A 20,000-nucleotide genomic window follows, 5' to 3' on the forward strand; every position below is an offset into this window, starting at 1 on the left:
AAAAATGAGAGAGAAAGGAGAGAGAGATGGAGAAAGAGAGAGATAGGGGAGAGAGAAAAAGAGAATGAGAGAAAGAGAGGCATAAAAAGAGAAAGAGAGAGAGAAAGAGAAGAGGTAGAAGATCATTGTCTCTGTGTCCAAAAGGGCTTGAGGGGTTGGAAATGTCTCCAGTTCCTCCTCTTTTTCCTCATCCCCCTCTCCGTGCCATGCCTGGTTCTGTCTATTTGTTTTAATTTGCCTTCTTCAGCTGGAACATTGCAGCAGTTCTAGGAAGGCTAACAGGATTAAGAGGCAAACGGCACATCCCTCCCTCTCTCTCTCTTTCTCTCTCTCTCTCTCTCTCTCTCTCTCTCTCTCTCTCGCTCTTTCTCTCTTTCTCACTCTCACCCTCACTACCCGCCCGAGATTCGGCAAAGAGGCCATTTCTATGGAAATGCAATGTTTACACGCATGGGAGAAGTCTATTATCTGCCGTTTTGGGCACGTAAAAGCGGACGACAGGGTGTGGGCTTTTTTCTCTCTCCTTCTGTTTGAGTCCTCTCAGTTCTGCACCCCTCCTTTTTTCAGTTTGCTCTATCTCTCCATTGCTCCATCTCTCTTTCTCTCTCTCTCTCTCTCTCTCTCTCTCTCTCTCTCTCTGTCTGAAACACTGTTTTCCCCTTTTCTTTTGCCGCTGCTGCTCATCCATAGGAAAAACAAATTGTGTAAATGTCCTTGTGCTTGATTACACACACTACCCCCTCTGGCTGGATAACTGTGTGTATCTGGAGAACCATCTCACTCACATCTGCCTTTGCACATCATCCTCTGTGTGTGTGTGTGTGTGTGTGTGTGTGTGTGTGTGTGTGTGTGTGTGTGTGTGTGTGTGTGTGTGTGTGTGTGTGTGTGTGTGTGTGTGTGTGTGTGTGTGTGTGTGTGTGTGTGTGTGTGTGTGTGTGATATTTGGATTGGGTATTTGTACATGTTATGTATTTGAGTATGTGTCTGTATGTTTGTGTATGTACATAGCGTAGATGTAGCCTACATGTGTGTGTGTGTGTGTCTGTGTGTGTGTCTGTGTGTGTATTATGTGTGTGTGTGTGTGTGTGTGTGTGTGTGTGTGTGTGTGTGTGTGTGTGTGTGTGTGTGTGTGTGTTATTTGGATTGGGTATTTGTACATGTTATGTATTTGAGTATGTGTCTGTATGTTTGTGTATGTACATAGTGTAGATGTAGCCTACATGTGTGTGTGTGTCTGTGTGTATGTGTGTGTGTGTGTGTGTGTGTATTATGTGTGTGTGTGTGTGTGTGTGTGTGTGTGTGTGTGTGTATGTGTGTATGTGTGTGTGTGTGTGTGTGTGTGTGTGTGTGTGTGTGTGTGTGTGTAGGGGGTGGGTGCACAAGACAAAATAGACCCTTTTTCACCTTTAATGGATTTAAGCAGTGCTGGTGGAATTGAGTGTCTTCTCAGGCTCGACTGCACCTCTGTGACCCGTATGTGTTGGGGAGGAGAGGGTGGAATAGGTGGTGGGGGGGCTGCATCAGAATGGGGAGGTGGAAGGGGGGATGCAGTGTGTAGTGTCTGGAATCAGATTCAAAACGAGTGGTGGGTAATTTGTGAGCTAGCTTTGTCTCTCTCTCTCTTTCTCTCTCTCTCTCTCTCTCTCTCTCTCTCCCTCTCTCCCTATTTCTTTCTCCCACTCCATCTGTCTCTCTCCATGTCCTTAAGAGCACTCATCCTGGAGAAGACTCTTCCTAGGTAATCACAGACAACCTCACACCATCAGATTGAAATGTGGCAGGGGGACTGATGCAATTACAGTGAGAGGCTGCTTGGGATAAAAAAGCGTCCATCTCTTTAAAAAAAAACAAAAAGACGTAATAGGACATCAAACTGAACAAAAATTGAACCTTCCCTGTAATGCTCTCAAGAGGAATCACATTTCCTCCCGAAGATACATCTTGTAGTCCATCAGGGGGGGAGTGATGGAGTCCATGGAGTTGTTTTTGTTTTCCATAGCTAGATTTGCTGGCTCAGTGCGGTTGGTTTCCTTAGTGATCCTCAGATTATAGTTCAAAAGTGCATTATAGCGGAGGCATACGGATCAATCCCCAACGTCCAATCGCACGACCTGCCCACGGGCAGCAGACACAGGTCAATGGTCACTCTGGACAACAGAAAATTGCTGCTGGTTTTCAGCTCATGTGCAGCCAATCAGCATCAATCATGGAGAGGACCACCTAACTCTCCCCCTAGGTGTTTTCTAGAATTCCAACAGAACATGTTGTTGTGATTCTCAATAAACACACGATGGTCTCTATGGTCTCTATGGTCAAAACAATCAGGAAACAGGCTCCTGAGAGTAAGAGTATAATGGTTCAGTTAAGCTATTCTTCCCCACTTATCTCGCCACCCAACGCATTTTCATTTGCTTCTGGCACTCATGACAAGTCTTTGTTGTGTTAGATTCTGGGCCAACTCATAGACACACTCCTGTGTGGTGGCTATTTGCATTGGATAAGGCCTGAGGATGCTGAGTGGGACAGACAGACTTTAATGACTCCCCCCACCCCACCCCACCCCACCCCACACATGCACACACACACACACAAACACACATTAACACACATCTTTCACTTCTCTTCCCAAAAAATATCTCGCACATTTGTCAAATTTAAATTTATCTTGACAAAACTCCTGCTATAGCTATCTCAAGAAAAGTATGAGAGTAGACATTTTGTTTCACTCTGTTTAATTGGTAAAAGCTTTCGACACACAGCGAAAGTTAATTATAGAACTGCTAGCAAACTTCCGCACTGGATATACTATAGAATGGGAGGGCATATACTGTATTTGCAAACCTTGTGCACAAAATCTTGATCTCTTTTTTCCAGGGGTGAACCCTTTAAACTCGTTTGAACTCAGCCCAACACCACAAACAAACTGGTTTTATCCAAGGGACAAACAGACCAGTGTTCATGTCCTCCTCATGTTCACAGAGTTTTTCGTCCAAGCCACTGTAAGCTGGACAGGTGTCCACTCGTCCAGAGCCCTGTGGGCTCAGCCTTGTGTTGACTAGCAGGCCAGTGGCACCATCTGTTATTTGTGACATGCCCGAGCTGAACAAACACCAGGACGGAAAGGTAATGGTGTGCACAAAGAGGGCTGCGACCTTGACACTGTTCAGAGTGTGTGTTCCAGGCAGTGAGCATGGGAGAGCGAGAGAAAGAGAGAGAGAGAGAGAGAGAGAGAGAGAGAGAGAGAGAGGAGACGGGGTGGAAAAGAGGATAGATGGATGATGGTCAGTGTAGATCAGTGTAGTGTGATTTTTTTGTGTGTTTTTTTCACACTGGAAAAATACTTGCATGTGTTGCCAGGCAACAACTGTGCCTCCATGCCTCTGACAGGATGAGGGATCGAGTGTCGGGGCAAAAGTGTCAGTTTCAAATGTGTGCAGGAAAAAAAGCGGAAAATAAACAAATAAAATGAAAATATGGGCAGTGGGCATTTTGACCCTGCAAACCGACGGCGGCTAAGGCTGTTTGGACAGCTTACAGTATGAATCGCTCTCGCCTCGCTTTTGATCGCTGGCCTTGAAACATAAATTACCCGAGCGGTCACTGCCCTCTCCTTTTTGAAACGGGCTCCGACTCTGCTGGACCGAGGGCTCGAGGGCTCGAGGGCTTTATGCATGTCTCTCTCTCCCTCCCTCTCTCTCTCTCTCTCCCTCTCTCTCTCTCTCTCTCATTCTCTCTTTCTGGACATAAAACATCCCCACAGATTTAATTTAATGTCCACACCTCCAGCCTCTCGCCCCACTGGCCCGAGCTGCGGAGGCGATAAGAGGGGAGGGGGAGGAGAGGGAGAGGAGGCTGGCCAGCTGAGGAGAGCCAGAGCCCGAGTCAAAGAGATCATTAGTGGCTTCATTACCTCCAGCCTGTAGAACGGCGAATACCATGGACAAACACAGAGAGAAGGAGGGAGAGAGAGAGAGAGAGAGAGAGCAGGAGAGAGAGGGACGGAGAGACATAGACTGCATGAAAAAGGAGCAGAGGGGACAGTGAATCAGAGAGGGAGAGATAATATATGGGAGAAAGACAGGGGCATAGAGGAAAAGGGAGAGAGAGAAGAAGATAAAGAGAGAAAGAGAAAAAAGAAAGAAAGAAAGAAAGAAAGAAAGAAAGAAAGAAAGAAAGAAAGAAAGAAAGAAAGACAGACAGAAAACAAAAACACAGGCTTGTTATACAACATTTCCGTGGCGCTGGGCATTTACTTGTGTAGTTTATCTCTGGCTGTCAGCTCCATAATGGTGGTAATGGCCGGGGGTCTGAGTCTGAAGCACTCTGAGCTGAGGAGCCTGGACTCCTCTCCATTGCATCTGTCTTGAGTGGTTTTATGGCTTCTGAAATAACTAGTTAGTTCAGTGGAGTACCGAGGCTTCTAGCAGTGCATCTAAAAGAGAAAAACACTGCAAAGAAAATTGAAAAGTTCTTGAATGTGACCGCTACACCAAGTCCTCCCATTTCCAAGAGTATATGCTGTTTCTTTTTGTCTACTAATACACAATGTGTATATCATATTTAGAGAACATGAGAGTATGTTTGATTTGAAGGTGTATGCCGTATGTTATGTACTGTATATGTGTACATATTGAAGTTCCCAAAGACCAATTGACTGAATTATTTCTGCTGTCCTAACCATGATTATTGTGTTATCGTGTCACTCTAACTAAGAATGATACAAGGCAGAGAAACTTTAAAGTTATCAGCCTTTCAGTGGAGTGATGGCCTCCACCTCACTCCTGTTCCTGGTCCATTCTGATGTCTATGGCTCCTACTGTTTGACCCTGTCAGACCCTTAACTCCGTCATGTGTCTCTTAGGACCAGATGTACTAATGCTTTTGCAAGGGGCGCATAACAAACATGGCGACGTATGTACAAACAGGCCACACTGAGGTAAAAGCGCAGACTGCCTGTCGCGGAAGCTGCGAATGTCAACTTACTTTCACTTTCATGTCATCCACTTAAACATTCCTACTTGCTAGATTTGACCAATCTTTTGATTCCATTTGATTCCCTTTTAATGTTGTCATCAGTTAACTTAATTCAACTGCGCTTGTGATTGAAGTGTGCTGTTCAGTTGTGGATGCTAGCACATTGCGGTAGAGGGCAGAGAAAGGCGCTGATTACCTGATGAACTGCAGGTTTGATAAATACCACGTATACTGAAGAATTACAGCGTGCACATTCTGCAGCTTGGCCATGGCGCTGATAATGCTACGTTCGTAAGTGTACGTACATCTGGCCCCCAGTGAGATGTTAAAAGGATGTGGGACCCTATGACCCTCTTCACTGAGGGCTGGCCAGAGGGCAAGAGCTAAGGCTGTGTGTGATCTGGATAGAGGTTAGGCTTCAAAGCAGGATGCCCTTAAAGAGCCTTCAGAAGTAGAATCAGCATAATTGGTACATAACTGTTAATAATTGGTACATAACTGGTTAGATTTAACTTGCACAGGTCTCTCTCTTTCTCTCTCTCTCTGTCTCTCTCTCTCTCTGTGTGTGTGTGTGTGTGTGTGTGTGTGTGTGTGTTTGTGTTTGTGGCATATTTTGAATGCAGAGGGCAGACTACAAACTACATGTAGAAACAGTTAAAGGAAAAACAGAGTATTCCAGTCGTCCATTACTCTGATCAATGCAGCTTTTGGTTAGAAAAGTGGATGCTTGCAAACTCATAGAGAATTGAATGTATGTAACCTCAGCCTTGAGGCAGAGAATGGAACATTAGTGGTGTCGCTACCTTGGTGAAAATCCAGGCATGCCTTGCGTCTAGTAACTCCCACACTGTGTCTACTACATGAACGCTCAAACAGTCTTTGTTGAGTTTATATGAGTGGGTGTATTTTCTGTTTGTCATACATTACTTTTGATTACACACACACACACACACACACACACACACACATACACACACACACACACACACACACACACATTCACACACATTCACACACATTCACATTCACACGCACACACACACATACACACACACACACACACACACACACACACACACACAAACACACACACAAACACACACACACACACACACACACACACACATACATACACACACAAATTCACACACATTCACACACACACACACACACACACACACACACACACACACACACACACTGATGAGTAGTGTTAGTGAGACATTCTTTCATCCATAAAATCAATGGCTGCTAATGACAGCAGTCTTGCCCCCGGCCCTCGGACAGAAAGCTGTGTTTAGATGCTTATCGACGCCATGGATTGCTGAGTTGACCTCCTAGCTGTTAGACCAGGATGAAGTGCCAGGTTAGTAAATAAGTAGTGCTCCAGGATGGCATTTTAGCAGAAGTAGACACACAGTCATGTACTGTACACATGCATGCATTTATACTCTATCTCTCCTAGAATGCATCCCCCAACACAAACACACGCACGCCCACACACAAATACACACACACACACACATACACAGACACAGCACAAACACACAGACACAAACACACACAGCACACACACGCCCACAGACGCAGCACACACACATACACAGACACAGCACACACAAACACACACAAGCACACACACACACACACACACACACACACACACATACACACACAGCACACACACACACACACACACACTAAAACACACAGACACACACAGCACACACACACACATGCCCACAGACACAGCACACACATAGACAGACACACACACACACACATACATGCCCACAGACACACACTCTACCCACTCCCGGCCCCCTTTGTAGGCCCATGTATGTGGTTGTGCAAGCTTTTTTTGTGAGGGGATTTGTCCCCTTACTATTTAAAGCTAGTCCTATAATAATGACTTGTATCCGTGTGCTCATTTGTGGCGAGTCTGTATGCAAACGCTGTCTCCTGAAGCCCAAATTATCTGTGGTAGATAGCTGCAGTTCATTTTTCATTTGGGCTACAGCAGGAAAATAATGACTTGGTGACTCATGGGATATGCCAAACATGTACTCAGTTTAATTTTAATACGGTAAGCTCTGTCAGCACAGTGCCGCTTCACTCCTGAAGCACAGGAATAGGAAAGCTGGGCTCCATTTTTGAAGGCTAGTGCCGGTGTTTACTGTTATATTTATTTTCATTTTTCACTAGAGGTGAATGTCTTTGTGTTTGTTTGTCGGTATGCTAGTTTTTTTTTTTATGTGTGTACAGTATGTGTGTATGTGTGTGTACTCATTGATGTATCTGAATCACATATGTTTGCAGATGGCTTAAACAATAAAAAGATTCACTGAGTGAAACAAGAAAAAAGCTACACACACGCACACACACACACACAGACAAACTAACCCACAAAATAAATGACACAGCCAAGCACATATATAAATAAAATAAAAAAATGTTTATTGTCACTTTGGTGATGTTCAAGCTCAATTGGAATAGGTGTTACATTGTATGTAAAAGTTAAGCTCACTAAATTTGTGAAAAACTATTTTATACATTTTAATCTTTGTGTGTGTGTGTGTGTGTGTGTGTGTGTGTGTGTGTGTGTGTGTGTGTGTGTGTGTGTGTGTGTGTGCCCGTGTGTGTGTGCCCGTGTGTGTGTGTGTGTGTGTGTGTGTGTGCGTGCGTCCGTGTGCGCGCGTGTGTTTGACGATATGGGAGCAAGTGCCTGCGCATTTCACAAGGCAGCAGCATCTCATTGTTTCCAGCGCTGAACAATAGCTGTTGGTTGCCAGATCTCTGCAGATCTGATAGCAGCCTATTCATTGAGAAGGACTCTGGCAGCATACAGCCTCAGGTTCATTATCCCCAGTGCCCTGAGCTGCAGCCTCCAGTCTATTAGCATCAGCAGAGAGAAGCGATCAGGCACAGAGCACAGAGTGGAGAGCCCTGTGTCATTCTTCCCACTGCGCAAGGAGTGCTTGCGTGGGAGCTCTGCTCTCACTTGGCATTGAGTTTGCAACCTACAGCAGCCGAAGTATAGATTTGCCTTTCATTAAGTAGTTTAGCCTGTATTGAGTGATGGCCACGGTTGTGGGCGATGGAGGTTTCGCCTGCCATAGAGGTAGCTGAGGAAAGAGTGCGCTTGTGTGGGCAGTCATAATCTGTGTCTGTACCCAGCAAAGAAAGGATTTTTACTTTCTTCATAGCTTTTATAAAGAGTTTATGCTTCCGTTTCAGTTCATCCAGTGTTTTTACTGTAGACTTTGAGCTGTCAGCACTGCAGACAAACAGGGGTAATCAAAAACAATTTATGTTGCATATAGGACAATCAATAAAATGGATTTCTGTTTTTCATATCTGCATGCATTCGGTTCTTCCAGTAGGCTGCTGGCCACATGATTACTTTTTACTCCTATAATGTGACTGCATGGTTGACTGCAAAACATTTCAGTGTTATCTAAATTAAATCTAGAATGTGATATGTGATTTTAGGTCACCATGTGACAGTGGGTTTTTCTTAACGTGGGTGGAATCTTCCCAAACTAATCCAAACACAGACGGTTTATGCCTCAGGATGCTAGACAGTCTGTTCGCCATTGACCCCATACCAATAGCATTGCTGTAAAGGCAAGTAAAACATCATTACCGGCACTGCAAAGACGCCGCCACTACGTCAATAGGGGCCGCCAAAACATTATGCGTTTCTGAGAAAAGCCCATCAACCATTACAGTTTTAGAGCATCTGACTTGAGTCATAAGCTTGTGACTTGTGATATTTCTTTTCACGGAAATGTTTGTCTATTTCATAGCTCTTGCATATCGACTGAAGTGCAGAAATGGAGTAGCCTATGACTTTCCAGAAAACCCAAAGTTCAGTCACAAACACGAACATAGCCTATGTTGCTAGTCGCCCTGAATGTATTATCTTTTCACAATTAACTTTAATTTAAAATGCCTCTTATTTAAACAAATCTACACTTCAACACCTGCACTCAGCGTACTGTTGCCTTTGCTGTGTGAGAGTATAAGGTTGAAGCAGCCTCGCATTGGCGTCTGACTGTTGTGTCAAGGTTTTCAATTGGCGGAGGATCAACCGAGTGCAGTCATTCAGCGCTGTCTGACTACACACACATACGATGGCACGCCGCACAGAGCGGGCACCGGAGTGAGCGCGAGCTCTTTTCGTGTGTAATTTAAAATGCTTTCATTTGGGTCTGTGAGTATGTACTGGGGTTTTTATTTATCAACGGATAAGCGAAATAGGACGCGTGTGTTAGACAATTGGTGGAGGACATACCAGGAGTAAAATTCCGTAAGCAAAATGAAAACGTTTAAATTTCGATAGATGTTTGGAAAAAGATATCTATCAGAGTTCACTGGACTGTTTTACACGTTGTTTCAAAGACGGGGCGATGCTGTAAGGTGAAGAGGAGAAAGGACAGGTTGATGGAGAGGTTGACTTGTTATTGAGAGAGCACTTGACATCGTATCCAAGACGTTGCGCTCTCGAAAAGGATGGAGTAGCCCGTTTTTTTGGTCTTGAATCTAAACAGTCTGTCGACAACCACCGAGAACTTGAACCTGATAAGAGCTGGTATCAGCCAAGAAGTGAAATCACCCATTCTGCAAGTTTGCTCAAGTAGTGGTGTCCGGAGTTTGTGCACTCGTGAACGTGGAGGTTACTATGCCACAATGAATCTACTGCAGTTTGTCATCCTCTGTGGAATTTTGCTTACACAAGTAATAGGTGAGTTGAATGTAAGAGTTAACCCATGTGTATGGAAGACAGTTGAAGTTGTAAAATGATCTTGCAGCTAACCTGGCTGTGCAGCTAACATATTCCAAGCTCTCAACGCAACAGTTTATGGTCTCAGGAAAGGATAGTTTATGTTATCATATAAGCTAGAAATTGTCTTTTGCCTTGGCAGCAGTATAGAATGTTCATACATTCCTGTTAAAATCAAAATACAGGCTGGAGAATAGCAGAGAAAGGACATCAGAGCAAGAGCTGCTAGGTCCTCCATCAAGACCACTCAATTGACGTTGCTTGCATTGCAAGTAGCAGCCATTACAGATACTGAAGTATCAATTAACGTGATGCGCTGCGGCAGGATTTAAATTAATTCGTGCAAGCTTTAACCGGATCGTGATTCAATTACTCACTTTCATGCCTTTAGTCTAGTAATTTCATTAATTCGTTGGTCAGAGGATACATTATAGTGTGTCGTATCGAATCAATTTGTTGTCTTAATGAAAGAATGGAATATGACATATTTCACACAGGTGGCTCAAGTCGTGCCTGTACAGTAGGCTATCCCCGCAAAAAAATCACATCGTGGCAACATCTGTATATATATATATATATATATATATATATATATATATATATATATATATATATATATATATATATAAAATTCAAGTCCTTGTCAGGCACCTTTAAAACTCACACTTACTTGTCTGTGTTTATTTGAGAGTGGCACTAGTCACGTTTGCAGTGGAGAGCCTCAGTGATAGTGTAATAGTTAATTAAGGATTGATTAGGATGTTGACCTCCTTCAGCTCGGGGTTGTGCCACAAGTAGATAAGCATATGTGGATCACATTTTGTAGGTTGAGGCTGGCGTGGCATGCATGCATTTCATAATATATTTTGAGGGGGATATGTGGATATGTTATCCCCAATAGTCATGCTCAAACTAGACTATGCTCAAAATGTACCCCCCAATATAAAGAAAAAGATTGTTATGCTGCAATTGCCTATCACTTATTGCTGTTTGAAGCAATCACTTGATATAATCACAAGCTAAACTCAACAGTTGTTAACAAGGCTATAGCCATAGAGTCAGCATTTGAGGGGGGCCATATGTCCTATAAACAAATTAATTAACAGATGGAGTGATATTTTTTATATATGATTTCTTTTAAAATAGTGTCTAATAATAACAATTGCACCCTAGACACTTTAACTCGATATGCCCTTATTTCCTCTTTGCCCCATTCCTCATCCAACATGCCACCTTCTCCTGCATGATTGGCATCATCATGTACTCATCAAGTGATCGACCTGCTTTCATGTTTGTTACGTTTTCATGTCATTTTCTGACGTGGGACATTGACATCACCATAGGTTATCCGTGAATAAACCCGCCCATCAGATATTGTTTTGGTTTTCTCTGAAATGCCAACACCCAAGGCCAACTGTAAATGTTTATGTGTTGGTTAGTTATGTTGATGGTTACATTAACGAATCGTAGCGTGTGACATGTCCCACGTCAACAAATGTTTTCATGCAGGCAGTTTGTGGTATGTGGATGGGGTAATGCCCTGCATGTCTTTAAGGTTAACAAAACTATTTGGCCAAATGTGTCAGTAATTGCATAAACATTTTTGGGGAAAGCAAGTCAATCTGCAAAACGCTGTATGGTGTACAGAGCCTCCCAGAGATTAGTCATTATTTCTTGATTTTCCAATTCAGATCAGAAATGGTTACTTATCCATTCCTGAACATCAATAAACATTGTTACTGATAATATTTCTAATGTTTTCACTCTGGTGCATTCAGATTAGCCGAGAGAGAGAGAGAGAGAGAGAGAGAGAGAGAGAGAGAGAGAGAGAGAGAGAGAGAGATGATGCCAATTGGGCAGGGATAGAAGGTGGCATGGTTAAGTGAGGAAAGAGCAAGGAGGAAATGAGGATTTATCCAGTTAAAAAGTGTCATAGCTTAGTCTAGGGGGCAATTGTGTTGGTTTCAATACTGTTTACATGATCACACTGAACCATGGTAATCTGGCCATACGTCCTACCCAAAAGGGCAAAATTAGAAGAAAGCAGACCAAACATACAAATATTGCGCCAAGTTTTTAAATAATAAAAAAATACAATTTGCTTTGACAAAACGTTGGCCACAATATCTGGACTTATTTTCCTATAGCCTAATAATGCATAATGCATTTTTATTTATATCATTAGTTATGGTTGTAATTTATTCATCCCTAATCAATGTCCATTAGAAAGAATATCTCAAAAAGAGTATGAACAGGGCTATGTAATACTGTTAGCCATTGTTTTAAAGAGAAAATATAAACACATTACTCCATCTGTTCATGAATTTGTGTACGGGACAATTGGTCCCCCCTAACGTTGACTCTATAGCTACGGCCTTGCATTTCCTGAACATGTTCTGCATGAGAGCATATTTTCAGGATGGCAGGTGCTTTTCACTCAGACATTGTTTGCGTTGTGGTTTCACCTGACTAGAAAGTTAATAGCGTTGGCAGCTGCAGGATCACTCACCCCTGCCTGGTCGTTCCCTGTTGTCCTTGCTATAGCACTAATGTCAAATATTACTCTACCCAACATGGCTCTTTGAAAGCGGTCTTTTATTCACGGGAGATACCTTAATGCATATACTAAGTACTGGTGTCTCATTGAGGGCAGCTCTTATGCTTAAGAGCCAGATCTGCACCCACCAACCCCCCCCCCCCCCCCGCCCCTTGGCTGTTCCCAGTGCAACTGTGAAAAGCTGTGAATCATTTTGACTTTTGATCTGATTGGTATGTGTGGTGTGTGTGAGGTCCGGTTGCAAATAAGGTGAAATATGATGGTCAAGGTCAAATATGTTTTTTGTAGAACTATGCAATGGCAAATTTCACCTTCTTATCACATTGAGTTGATGGATTAGAGTTTTCTGGTGCTGTGTCTTGAAGTGGATAGCTAGGGAAATGCCTGCCTCTCTCACCAGAGCTGAATTGGCTGGGAACATGAAACAGTTTTATCACTTTTAAGATGTGAAAAGAGGAAGTCTGTCAGGGCGAATACATGTGGATAAAAGAGCATGAAAAAGTCCTTTTTTTCTCCTGTGCTTCCCACCTCCAATTTTCTAGCTGAACTGCTCAATATATTTCAGGTTTGTTATGGATAGATAGTCTGTGTTTTGGTGCTCTTTGTATTCATTTAAAATATATGGATATGCAGTACCAGCAAAGTGTTGTTTATATACCAGAGAGAATAAACTTATTATCTTGAAATGGTCTTGAGACTGAGCATTAGCCTCCCTGATAGCAGGCAACCCTGAATCAGATCTGGGCCACTTCTGGGATGATGGTTCCCCTCCTGACCTGATCCTTATCTGGGCCAGATCCAAACCAGACCCACAGTCTGATCTCTGGGCCATTGAGCTTGAAAGCTGGGACAAAACCGCACATCTGCGTAGACATCATGGCTCTATTTACCTTTGATTCCTCTGTTTGAACTGGCAACGTTAAGATTGATTACCCCCCCACACACAGATCACAGGGCTAATTTAAAGGATAGTGCTATTATGCATGCATGCATGAGAAGATGGGATTCCTCAGTGGTGTTTTCCTTTTTTTATTAACACGTTGTAAATTATTAATGACAAAGAAAATTACATTTAAATGGCGCTACCGTGGTTGTCGGGAGAACAAGGCATACAGCAGTTATTGTTATGACTGTAGCCAATTGGCTTTTGTGGGGGAAATTATTCTCCTATGCAATTGGATGTACCGGGGAAATGCCACCTGAAATGGATACGACAGACCATTGGGTGCGGACAGCAGTAAGCAAAAGAGTGAGAGTGCCGTTTCTCGTACGCGTGTGTTCTCAGTTTAGCCCGGACTCCAGGAAATATCAGTGAAGCATGACAAGTGACATTTCTACGCTAACGTGGCCACTGCTCCGATGCCCATTCACATGAAGTACAAAGCAGTGAAAAGACACTGGCCGTCGCATATATGCATGCATGAACACTCACATGTAGCCACACATACAAATGTACACTTACACACACACACATACACACACACACACACACACACACACACACACACACACACACATACACACAGTTCCAGTGGGCAAAAGCATGTAAATGCTTTTACTTTTATATTACATTTGGACAGTTGTGCATGTACTATGCAATGATCTACTTGACTGGTAGACAAACTCAACGAAGGCAAAATGAAATAGACTGCACTTTTTTGCAAGTGACTATATACACTTGTTAATAAAAGATAGCATACACTTCACATACCAAACCTTCAGTATGTTATCACTGCATCCAGTACTAATAGCAATGAATTGAGGGACAAAGACACTGAATGCCACAAATAGCTTTGTTGTAGTGTTAGTCCCCCCTCCCCTTCTCTCTCTTTCTCTCTCACACTCTCTCTCTCTCTCTTTCTGTGTGTGTGTGTGCATGGAAGAAGCGCAGTGCATAAATCGTTTGGGCAGCCGTATGCGCAGAGACCACCGAGGGGATTAATGGAACGAGAGCCGTTTACTTGCGCGGCCGCGTCGCCTGGTTTCGTAATGCCAGCCGAGTGAACACAGGCTCGGCTCGCTCCATTAAAATGACGGCAGGGGGGGGGGGGTGCGGTGGGGAGGGATGGAGGGAGGGGGGAGTGACTGAGGGGGTCAGCACACATGAGTGGGCCGAACACGGGGCATTAGTTGATCTGCGCGGCATTGTCGGAGAGTTACACTGGTTATATATATGTGTGTGTGTGTGTGTGTGTGTATGTGTGTGTGTGTGTATGTGTGTGTGTGTGTGTGTGTGTGTGTGTGTGTGTGTGTGTGTGTCTGTGTTTGTGTATGAGCAGGGGTGGGGATATGGTTGGGGTGGGGGGTCTGTTGCTCTGGGGAGTTCTGAGGCAGTGCCAGGCGACAGGATTTAACTAAACCCTGCCGCTGGAAACAGAACTGGGCCCCTGCAATGAGATTGTGCTCCTCTTGTTTCCTTTTTGTTGTCGTTATTGTTGTTTATGTGGTGGTGGTGGGGGTGGGGGGTGGGGGCTGTGTAAGAAGGCCTGTTGAATTGGGAGGGGGGGGATGCCTATTGGAAATCTAATTGAACTTGCTGTTTCCACTATAATGGAATTTCATGTTGTTCATTTGTTGGCCAGTGGTCATCAACCCTGTGGTTTAATCTCAACAAGTATTGTGTGCCTGCTACTGCCCGGCTGTGGACCTCGGCTTTCCTAGAACACCCAGGAGAGAAGAGAGAAAGGGGGGGGGGGGGGGCTTAAACTCTGTGGACGTAAAAGCTGCTAACTCTGCTAAGGCAGAAGGCATTTCCATCACCGTGTCATGTAAGCTGGCCAGAAGGATATTATCCCAGTAAACAAGACCATCTCCAGGCCTAATAATGGAAACTACAGTAAGCTTCCTTCCTTGGCAGTAAGTGATTTTGTTTACCAGAACCAAACGCTGACTGAGATACTTTGGCCACATAAAACCTTTCAAATGGTTTAATACGATAACATTGACCTCATAATTGGTGTGCCAGATGTTAAATGACCTCTTGGTGCAGCAGATGCAGGTCCCTCCTGAATGATGAAATGTGTGCATCAACAGGCTCAAGTGTGTGTGGGGTGCTCAGAGAACTTTGTTGTCTTGGGAAAAGTAGTAGTGGTGGTGGACTGATGAGGGGATGTTGTTGGTGGTTGGCGATAACAGGAAGTCCCCCCCCCCTCAACACACACACGCACCTCTCCAACCCGTCTGCCCCCTCCCCCCCACACTGAGGCTTATTTCCTCTACTTTTCTCCTCTCCTGGTGTCCTCCCACTCTCATCCGACAGTTGACATGAAGTATGAGTTCCCGTGGAGGGAGAGAGAGAGAGAGAGAGAGAGAGAGAGAGAGAGAGAGAGAGAGATAGAGAGAGTGATAGAGAGAGAGAGAGAGGCTAACAATACCCTTATAACCAGGCAGTGACTTCATTACTGCTATCAGTGCATGAGGCTTTTCAACGGGAGTGAAACAGTGGGACACCAAAAAGCCCAACATGGGTCTACACAGAAACACTGCTGTAGATTTCAAGTGTGTGTGTGTGTGTGTGTGTGTGTGTGTGTGTGTGTGTGTGTATGTGTTTGAGTGTGTGTGTATGTGTTATGATGAAAAGACTGACCAAGGCCAATTTGTATAATTAAGATTATAAAATATGATGATCCTAAAGTGCTTAAATTGCAATATCATAAGTAACCCCCCCCCCCCCCACACACACACACACACACACACAAACAAATACAGATAAGCACATAATAATATTTGTTATTCTATGTATGCAAAGCCCATGCAAACTACTGCATGCACATAAACACACACACACACACACACACACACACACACACACACACACACACACAAAGCACCACCACCATTACCCAGATCTGAAAGGAATAGAGCACTTGACTGAGTCTCTTAATGAAAAAGCTAATTGGACATAATGACTCCTTCACTCCTGTCTGTCAGGGCGAGTATTGAGCTGCCTGGATCCTGGTGACATGGCTCCCGTGGCTGCCTATCAGAGTCTCCTACGCACCACGTACACACACACACACACACACACACACACACACACACACACACACACACACACACACACACACACCAGTTGTCCCCTTGCTCCTTCAGTCTCCTGCTTGCTTCCATTTACACATTCACATAACACAGCCACTCACTCATTTACCAAGTCATGTGCTCAGATGATCAGCCGGTTCAACACCCAGCTGCTTTCTTGTTCACTTTTTTACTCCTTCATTTCTCATTCACTCAATCACTCATTCACTCATTCACTCATTCACTCATTCACTCATTCACTCATTGACTCCTATCCTCCCACTCACCCTCTCACTTACTCAGTGTCCTTATAGAGAGTGCTATTTGCTTACTCACTCACTCACTCACTCACTCATCCACCCACTTGCGTACTCATTCACTCACTCACTCTCGCTACTAAGTCATCCATTCATCTGTTTCCTCACTCACTCATCCATGCATAATACACCTACATGCAATTGCTTTTTCTCACTCACTCAATTATACACTTCAGTTCACATTCATTCATTCATTCATTCATTCATTCATTCATTCATTCATTCATTCATTCATTCATTCATTCATTCATTCATTCATTCATTCTCAATCTCTTGTTCTTTTCATTCAACCACATAAATCCACCCAGTTATCAGTCAAAAAATCAGTCATCCAAATACTAACTCATCCACTGAGTCAGCCAGACACTGCTGAGCATACAGCAGATTGCTCTCTGCAATCTCTGGGTTTGGTGGTGCTTACCGTACCTGGAAAGAGGCTGCAGTGGTCAGTGTACATCATGGATGAATCATAGATTCAGACTCACCATCGCTCTCACTGCCAGGAATAACATTTCTGGGCATTAGTTTAGTTATAAATACATCTAGGCCTAGTTGGAGGACAAATGAGCATCGAATTTAATGACAAGTTGGATCACTAAGAAACTGTAATGAAGTCATGTAGGATGTGTGGACTATGTTTAATGGTTTGTTTTATGGATGCCAAAAGTATAGTAGTAGAATTATTTTGAAATCACAAAACCCCTCATTTTCCTCCTGCTTTCTCCCCCAGGCTCGCGACTGCGCCAGGAGGACTCTCCTCCCCGGATCGTGGAGCACCCGTCCGACCTGATCGTGTCCAAGGGCGAGCCGGCCACCCTCAACTGCAAGGCGGAGGGCCGCCCGGCGCCCACGGTCGAGTGGTACAAGGACGGCGAGCGCGTGGAGACGGACCGCGACAACCCGCGCTCCCACCGCATGCTGCTGCCCAGCGGCTCGCTCTTCTTCCTGCGCATCGTCCACGGCCGCCGCAGCAAGCCCGACGACGGCACTTACGTGTGCATCGCCCGGAACTACCTTGGCGAGGCCGTCAGCCGAAACGCATCCCTGGAAGTCGCATGTAAGTGCTGAATTATGTCTTCTTGTGGTGTTGCTGTGTGGTTGAATTTGCTCAGGAGTTTGAATTAAAGCTTTCAGGGTTATGAGAATGGTTCTGAAATTGGAAAAAAAAAACTTGGCCCCATCTATAAGGAAAGAGATTGATTGGTTCAATTTGCTGGCTCATTAGTGGGGTTCACAGCATCAACATTTGCTTATTTGAAATAAAGCAGAAAATTGTTTTGGACCCGTTTCCTGTTGTGGAATGCCAAAATGTGTGTTCGCGGTGCTGGATCTTACCCATGCTAATGGTCTCAGTGATCACTTCATCTTTCTTCCCAGACTTTTTATCTTCCTTAAAATGCAATGAACCTCAACAGCATGTGTCACTCCCTGGACAGAGGGTCCATTTGTTGGCAGTCCATAGTGTCCACTAAAGTGACCTCTCTCATTTAGAAAGCACAACGGCCCAGGAGACAGCAATCTTCAAAAGCTCCCCAAAGTCACTCTCACTTCCCCTCTCAGCGCGTGCACGGGTCGCACAGAGGTCGGGGCACTCAGGAGAGGTCAAAGGTTACGTGAAGTTGACATGGAGGGGGAAGTGCGGCAATCTTTCAGACGGGGGGGAAACCCGCCCGCCATATGGATGTGGTGTTGGGTGGCAGGCGGCTCGGGTTTCCGTGGTTTGGTGTCTGAGGGAAGGGGAAGAGCGGAGCAGGGGATAGGAAGTGATGGGAGAGGGGGGTCGTATCTCCTTTGGCCCGCTGGCGTGCTGGCTGCCCTAACATCATCAGTAGATTACTGCACACTCAGAGACTTGGTCTGGCAGCTGTCACAGCGTGTTGCCGTGAGGCTCCGAAGAAGGAAGGGTTGTGTTTTTTTTTTTGGTTTCTTTTTTTTTTTTTTTAAAACAGCAGGGGAAAAGAGGGCAGAGGAATTAGTCTCGAAAAGCTGAAAACGTGCTGAGTGGCAAAAAAAGGACACTTCGTTGATGGCGCGAAGAGAAAATTGCTTATGAGGGCCGAGTTAATCATTGTCACGAACACTAGACTCATCACATTGGTCTCTGTGAGTGTGTATGATGTGACCGTTTGTGTAGGTGTACACTTTTGTGCGTATGTGTGTGTGCATCTGTGGATGTAAAGGTTGAAATATTCTTGCTTTTGTGAGTGTATGTATGTATGTGCCTGTGGATGTACAGTAAAGGTTTGTGTGTCTCTGTGTGTGTGTGTGTGTGTGTGTGTGAGTATGTGAGTATGTGTGAGTATGTGAGTTAGCCTCCTGTGTTGTGGGTCTTCACTAAGCTCCCTAGCACAGCAGAGACCCCTGAGGTCCTTGCCATGTGACAGCAGCTTGATCTATTGATCGCCATTACCGGCCTCCTAAGAGCCCAAATGAAAAAATCATGAAAAATTGATGAGGTCTCCCGATTATTCCTTTATTTGTTTTTGACGTGCGGCTCCGACTCCAACTCCTTCCCTCTCTCTCTCTTCCTCATCAGCCATTCTATGTGGCCTCTGGGATGGCTGGAGAGGGTGTTAAATGAGGTGTTGAATTTTTCAGGCCTTGTGGAGGGAGGGGGCGGTTGGGAAGTGGTCGAGGAAGACCAGAGGTCAAGGAGCCTTTGGTTTTGTGGGCACAACAGAGTCCAAGCCAGAGAGAGAGAGAGAGAAAGAGAGAGAGAGAGAGAGAGAGAGAGAATGGGGGGGGGAGAGAAGACGAGAGATGTAAGAAAAAGACAGGAGTAGAGGCAACCACAGCAGTCAGTGGTAGAGATGGAGAATGATAATAATGAAAAAAGAAAATGTGATACCCGGAATTACCCCCCAGATGTATTAAACATTGCCATTAGAGCTGGAAGAGGCTGCGAGCCGTGCAGATGGGTATGAAATAGCTGCGGTAATGGCAGGGGTGGAGGGCCAGCGGTGCCATCAGGGAGGAGACGGGCCCTGGGCTGGGCACACGCTGCACCACTCTTAGCCCTCATGCTGGAGCTTTGCGCTGCATTTGGGTCGGAATATTCCCAGTCCCCATCAACCCCCTGCCATTCCCATTTGATATAGAAACTCAGTGGGGCCTTTGTAGTGTAAATGTTATTATTTCCATAACGTTTTGAGAGGGGGGAATGGGGCATTGGGAATGACAGTTTTGTCATCGAGGTAGACATGTTGCCGAGCCTTGAGCTAGTTTCAGTCTTCCACCGATTCTGAGATTTTAAAGTCTGGGGATGTAACTTTATTTGCAAAGTCTTTCTAGGATTGATGTAGAAATATAATTGGTTGCATTATGGTATCTGTTTTCAAACATTTGCCTC

General features: G+C 44.6%; 1 protein-coding gene across 1 annotated transcript in view; it reads left to right on the top strand.

Moving 5' to 3' along the window:
* Positions 1-20,000, top strand: part of LOC143112707 (roundabout homolog 2-like) — a 163,666-nt gene that overhangs the window by 36,408 nt on the left and 107,258 nt on the right. Inside the window, exon 2 of the mRNA XM_076274974.1 lies at positions 17,382-17,708. Within this exon, the coding sequence (XP_076131089.1) occupies positions 17,382-17,708 (327 nt within the window). The remainder of the gene's footprint in view (positions 1-17,381; positions 17,709-20,000) is intronic.

This window comes from Alosa pseudoharengus, unplaced genomic scaffold (genome assembly GCF_046254945.1).
Source record: "Alosa pseudoharengus isolate Yale_2024_CS ecotype anadromous, Long Island Sound unplaced genomic scaffold, YU_APseudo_1.1 YU_APseudo_1.1_scf_8, whole genome shotgun sequence".
NCBI classification, from domain to species: domain Eukaryota; kingdom Metazoa; phylum Chordata; class Actinopteri; order Clupeiformes; family Clupeidae; genus Alosa; species Alosa pseudoharengus.